The sequence below is a fragment of the Python bivittatus genome, unplaced genomic scaffold, assembly GCF_059951505.1.
Source record: "Python bivittatus isolate LINGU-HERP-01145 unplaced genomic scaffold, Pbiv_v1 ctg000220_np1212, whole genome shotgun sequence".
NCBI lineage: Eukaryota > Metazoa > Chordata > Lepidosauria > Squamata > Pythonidae > Python > Python bivittatus.
In genome coordinates this window covers 23,440,871-23,447,832 of record NW_028277048.1, presented here as the reverse complement: position 1 = coordinate 23,447,832, position 6,962 = coordinate 23,440,871, and the positions used below count along the sequence as shown (strand labels likewise).

General features: G+C 37.9%; 1 protein-coding gene across 1 annotated transcript in view; it reads right to left on the bottom strand.

Moving 5' to 3' along the window:
• Positions 1–6,962, bottom strand: part of ANKRD52 (ankyrin repeat domain 52) — a 90,467-nt gene that overhangs the window by 15,315 nt on the left and 68,190 nt on the right. The window contains exons 25-27 of the mRNA XM_007425786.3: positions 6,378–6,460; positions 3,225–3,307; positions 1,509–1,600 (exon numbers count right to left, since the gene is read on the bottom strand). Coding sequence (XP_007425848.1) covers positions 1,509–1,600; positions 3,225–3,307; positions 6,378–6,460 — 258 coding nt within the window. The remainder of the gene's footprint in view (positions 1–1,508; positions 1,601–3,224; positions 3,308–6,377; positions 6,461–6,962) is intronic.

Genomic DNA, 6,962 nt, shown 5'->3' with positions numbered 1-6,962 from the left:
CTGGAAAAGAGAAACCAACTCAGTTCCAAAGAACAACAACAGTGAAAATATTCCTGGGGAAAGCAGGCCACCAGACTACAAGTTAAATGACCAACTTGGACTATATGATCAGGACTCCTTGCAATAAACATCAGCTATATATTGTCAACAGAAAGAGGTGTTTTAAGATGCCACTGTTTCCATTTCAAGCACTTCTTTGGCTTCCCCCATCCCTGCCCTGCCCACATAGTATGATTGCACTGGCTTTGCCACAGTGGTATTCCATCTCAGATGATGCGTTGGGTTTGGAGGAGATGCAAGCTCGCCCCTGGCCATGCTTCTTGCAATGTCAAATCAATAATGGCAATTCTTGGGTAGTTCTGCATCCTCAGCTGTGAAGGTCACTTTTTCTATCCTGCCCTATATCTGTACCATAGTAAAGTGGCATTCCCCAAACTGCCATCTGGAATGAGCTCAAATCCCATAATCCCCAACCAGGATCACCATCATGCAAAGGGTGGAACGAGTGAATAAGGACTACAGCATTGCTCAAATGTGAATGAAGGGTGGCACAAATGGGAGTACTGTTTTAACCTGCAAGAATGTGTGTGTAAGAACATATAAGGTCCTGTAATATCAGGGCCACAATTCATTCACACAACTGTAGCCAACCAGTTGTATCCCTAAAGCTTCCAAATACAAAGAGGAAAAAAGCCTTTTCCACTGTTTGCCCTGGTATTCAAAGCGTCCTGCCTACAGTTCAGGAAACAGAAGAGATAGCCATCAAGACTAGGAGGTATTGAGAGCCATAACCTCCATGAATTTGCCTCATCCTTTTTTCAAACAATCTAGGTGGAGCATCCACAACACCATCTCATGGCAACAAACGCCAGAGTTTAATTAAGTGCTGTGTAAAGCATTTTAATTGCTCTGGAATCTCTCTGTGATTAATGCCTGTCACTGAGTTCCAATACTGTGGGATATGAGAGAAAAGCCACTCTATATCCATATTTTATAATATTCAGGACTTTTATAAAGCCACGTGACTCCATATTGACTCTAAAAATGCTAAAAACAGATGAGAACCACCGTAAAAAAACAAATGTACAGCAGGAGCAGAATAACACACTCACTTACACAAAACATTCCACCATGGGGCACACCACCCACTTTAGCCAAAGGGCTGGAGGAAAAGCCAGGCTTTCCAACTCTACAATATTATTTCTGAGTTATGTTAATCCCTGTCCACAATGGTTTACATTCTTGTATTCTGTCTTGGGAGACAAAGAATCACTTTATACCAGACTTCCACCTTTGCATCTGGAACTCCCATAATTCCTCTGGCTGTGCAGGCTGGAACTTCTGGGATAGTCACAACACATCTGGAGGGTGCCAGATTGGAAAGGCTGCTTTACACAGGCTAAGGTAGGTATCTTTACTGCATCAAACCTTTGCCGTTCTCCACATAGTGAATGAACCCTTGCCTTTTCCCCAATATAGAAGGGCTTCCAGATGCAAATGATACGCACCTTCTTCATCCACAGCAAGCACAGTGGCACCTCTGCTCAGCAGAGCCTGGACAACAGAGGCCAATCCGTTTCGAGCTGCAATATGGAGTGGCCTGTGTGCAGTGGGAAGAGAAAGGTGGTTATGCTTTTGGCCAAATTCAAGAGGAGTACTTTGTACCCCAAGCTCACCTCATTGTTCTCCTCATTGCAAAGAGGAACATTTAATATTTACTTGGATTTGCAAATTCCACTGCCGGTTCACTACACAGGACCTTCCCCACACCTCATTTTCTTGTGCCATCAAAAAACATATACCATGTAACAATCAGAAAATCTGGCATTGGAAAGATTTGTGAAGGGAAAAAATGGCTCAGAAAAACAAAGGGAGGACCAGCATCTTGATTTGGGGCTCGAAGTACAGCTGCCCTCAGCCTGCCTTGCAGGCATGGAGCTTCATTTCACACCTTGTCAGCCTAAGGATCATCAAGCTGTGGGCCCAGAGTTGTTTAAGATGGGCAGCCATACAAATCTTAAAATAAAAATAAAATAAAATAAAATAGCAAGCAAGCTGCTTATTCCTATTCTGCTGTATGTGAGGGAGGTGTGGCTTGCACATAATATGCTGGAGGAGCACATGTGTTCTGCAGTTGTAAGGTCAAGATTCCTACTATAGGCAGGGCAACTGGCATCTAATCATAAGAGGAGCAACATTTTGTCCTTTCCCCAGATTTTGCCTGTTAATGCAGAGAAACCAAGTTGGCAAAGGTGGAAAGTATTTACTCTTTGCCTCCAGGTCTCATTCAATTAGATCTCTGTGACATAATTCAATTCTACAATCTCATTTAGAAGTATTTCCTCCCACCAACCTGTATTAAGCAGCAGGACTGTGACCTGGATCAAGTCTATTGAACAGAAATCTCAGTATGACTGACTACCTCAGAGATAAAGGAACCTTGCCAGAATGTTAAATCTCAGAATCAAAAGTATCCTACATCTCACTTTCAAGACATGTAAAACTGAAAGATTATTAGACTGTTGTCCATACAAATATTCATGCCATTAGTTTTTAGAAGCTTAAGTTTAAACACTTAAGAGAAAGACATTTGTGATAGGCTGTTATACTGAAGAGCTAGGACAATTGTCACATGCAGTAATAATCCTAAAAACTGCCCCCAAAATATATAGTTGACTGTTGACTCCAAAGGAGGGAAAAACAGTCAAAGGTATTGCCAAAAGGAGGAATATATTAGTCAAGGCTTCTCCTTTAGAATATAGCTGAAATTTGTCTGAAAGGAAGCTGAAAGCTAGATGGCTGCTGCCTATCAGAGTAAATAATACTGGGCTAGTCATTCAAACTGAGGCAACATCTTATGCAAAGCCGTATTTTGGTAGGAAATACTGAAAACACATTCAATCTTCCCATAATTAGGGTAGTAGAAATCTTTTTTTTTTTTTTTTTTGCACAGGTCAGTAGAATTCAGTAACATCGAAATATAGGAGTTTCTAAATGTACATCTGTTGTTTTTGGACTCTGACCTGTAAAACCAATCCCTAGTAAGTTAAAATCTTTAAGCTAGAAATAGTCAAAATGTCTTCCCAAATGCAGGAGAGATTTTTCTCCCCACATTAGAATCAGCTAACAAGATGCTTTCCCCGACTCATTTTGAGTGGCATTTGATAAGAAACAAAGTGGAAGAAAAAAAATTGCTCATTTCCATAGGCTGTGTGAATACTTACATCTGTAGAGCACTGTTTGTTGCATTGATAAGGCCAAGGTCTTGGGTTTCCCCCAGAATCAACAAGGCACACTTTTCATGACCCTGGAAAGAAAAGATAAAACAAGTCCTAAACCGCACTCAGCTCTGTGGTTTAGTTCTGATGAGGAATGTGACATAGGTTTCTTATCATGCCCTTTCATGCAAGTTTCCTGTAACAGTGCTTTGCCACACTGGACTATAACAAAGTAAATCTGGATATAAAGAACAGAATTAACATGGAAGAGAAACAGGAGTATGTAAGCCCCAGTAGGAAAATTCTGGACTTTAAGCAATGGTTTGGAGGGTTAAAGTATGACAGCTGAGCTGGAAAATATTGTATGTCTGATGGAATGTTTCTACCTGAAATTATGCTACACTGTCTCCTTGTGGGAGAAAATGAAGTTACATTCACTCTATTATATATGTGAGCTCAGCAGTAAAACAGGAAAAAAGACAGGGGCTATTAAAGGCCAACCTGTACTCCTTCAAGCATTACCAATAAGATTTGTGAAATCAATTGTAGAGGGCAAAAATTCACTTATCCAGAATTTAAGAGCACACCATGTTCACTGGCAGAGTAGGCTATCTATCACCATTAGTAAAATGAACTCTTAACATACAGACTGCAAACCATTTACAATATTAAGACAAATGGGGAGAGAGTCCTATGCACTGCTACCAGCCTCTCCTGGTTGTGGCCAAAGAGGTACAGCTTCCAAATCACCTGTCACTGGTATGGCAATTGTTGCCCAAACATATGATGGACGCTATTTCTGAGTACTACAAGCGACAGAGTAAAATTATGGTTTGCAATAGATTTACCTTAGATTAAGTTAGCTAGAAGCAGGAATGTTCAGATGACAAACCTAACTACTGCCAAACCATAGACAGATAATTTAGAAACTATACCACTCTCACATTCCTGAGGCAGCTGGCATCACAGGGCTCTAAGGCATGTTTGCTGCTTAAGTATTTTATGGCTAAGTGACATGTGAACAAGCCTAATAATTTTCAAGTTCTAATTCTGAAAATATTGCCTATCTATCATCAAAAGGGTCTTCTCAAGGTTTTAGCATTCACTAGGCAGGTTTCTAGGCCTTCAGTTATCACCCTATTACAACCATCAAAACCCATTCCCATATGGACTTTTTACTGAAAGAAGAAGAAAAAAAATATATGATGATTTATGGGTTTGAAGATTAAAAAAGATATGGATTAAATGAGGGGCTGAAGGGACTTGCATATCTAAGAGGGATGATGGATTATAAGTTTGTAATAACTGTATTTCATAACTTTACCATTCATTCATTCATTCATTCATTCATTCATTCATTCATTCATTCATTCATTCATTCATTCATTTCCGGAGGAAGAAATGGCGTACTGAAGAAGGCTCCACGAAAAGCGAAGCTGATGACCACAGCCAGTGAGTAGACCAGCTCTTTGAACCTCTCCAGACAAACAGAAGACAGGAGATTGCCCACAGGTGTTTCAGACAGTTGCTCCTTACAAGGAGACCATAAGATGGTGGTCTCTGGCAGGTTTTGAGCACTGGGAGACGAGAGAATAGCCATCTTGCTCAAACTGCATTTGGCACCTTGAAAAGGACACTAAGTTCGTGTACTTCCTTTTCTAATCACATTCAGAAATTGCTTATTAACTACTTTTCAGCTATTAGAACCTTAGGAGCAACAAGTCTGAAAACATCAGGTGAGTCTGGCTTCAATCCTTAATGAAAGAAAATTTTTAGCTATGCCTTAAGAACTTTTTAAAAATTGAAATAAACAGCAAAAAACGAATTAAGACTTTGATTTTAGAAATGTATAAACAGATTAATGGTCCAGATAAATTTGAAATAAGATTGTGGAATTAATTATAAAGAATCTTTCCTATGGGGAAGGCAAATTGTTTTGAATTTTTTAAAAAACATAATAAGATTTTAAAAGCTGGACACTACAAGGAACTAAAGATTTCAATTAAAGGAGAAGAACACATAAACTTGACTAACAGTTACAGAATGGTGCAAATTATTCTAACACTGGAAATACTGAAGGACACTTTTGAAAAATGGAGTCAAAAGTTAATATTAACAATATCAACAGTGATATCTGCCTCTATGGATAGACTGTGTCTAAAAGATGTTATGGAAGATGAACAAGTTTTACCTGACAAGACAGAGACTGAGTTGAAAGTGGATTTACAAATGACAGGCTACAAGAATGACATGGAAAAAGATGTTATACTGGACATTAAAAAAAACAACTGGCTGATGTTTTAATAATTAAAAGGGACATACAAACAATAAACCAAGAGAGTGATCTGGATAATTTTTCTATATTGGACTTACGAAAGAGACTTGTTAAAGCTTTGAAGAATCTTGTGAGAAGGGACAAAGAAGAAATGAAATCAAGTTCTGTGACATTATTTGAATGGACTAAAGATTAAGATTGTTAGAAGAAATATAAAGTTGGTTTATATGATCAAGGTTAAAATAGAGAAGTTATTTCTGGTAACCCTTAATGGACTTCTGCTGACACCAGGACTGAAATGGTGATGTTTTATGGATTTGTTTATAGATAAGAGATGGGATATGGGAAGAGATCATTTGTTGTAATTTAAGAGGAGGTGAAAAAGTTACTAAAATTGTTTATACTTGTATAAAAATGAAGGTTGGAAGTAACTTCTTTATATATTTATTTTCTTTTTCTTTACTATATTCTTACTTTTCTTTCTTTTCTTTACATATTTTCCCTTTTCCCCTTTCTTTCTATTTTTCTACCTTTCTTTTAGTTTGTATTAGTTTTTACTATTGCAATTATAATTTTTAATAAATGACTTGAAAAAAAGTTACTGTATTTCATAATTTTAGTCTTTCCTTTCCTTTGATTTGTCTTTTACTCTATGTAAAATTCCTAATAAACATAAATAAAAAAAAATCCCATATATATCTAGTGGTCCACATTTCTTCTTCCCAGTAAAAGTCCAAATTATATGAACTCATTATTTGGAAATAAAGTGAATTAATCACATCTGGCATCACTTCCATCATAATCTTCCAACATTACATCTTAAAGCTCTACAAAAGACAGGCTCCAAAAATCTATTTTATAGATCCAATTTTTGGACACTGTACCTTACTGCAGGCCAGGTGAAGAGCTGTGTTCTTGTTGACATCCAGCACAGTTAGATCTGCTTTTGCTCTGTATAGCAGGAACTCTGAAAATGTGTGGAGATGTAACATGAGAGATAGTGCCAACTTTTATTTAAAAGATATAGCCATTCACCCCAAAGTCATATAAGCCAACTTCCAACATTAAAATGGCAAATGGCAAAAATCAAATAAGCAGTGGAGCACCTCAATCTAACAATCAAGACACAAACCTTCTATACCATTAGACTGATGTCACTGTCCTCTTCTGAAATAATATGGCTTTTGTCAGAAGGTGAACAATGTTGGACATTTCAGAGTTCCAGCATCAAGGCAGAAAAGGGTTATCCAGAAAGGAAGGAAACTGAAGTTAAACAAGCCTAGTGCTATAGGCCTTTTTCTTTTGTTGTCACAAAATGTCTTTCTTCTCAGGATACAGAGAGCCACTGCACTAGGTTGTGACATTTCCTTTTCCTCTTATCTTTTTATGGGACAATACACTTCACCCTCAAATGAAATTTAACCATCCCACTTCATTCCATAGTTATGACCTTTACACATTACAAAATG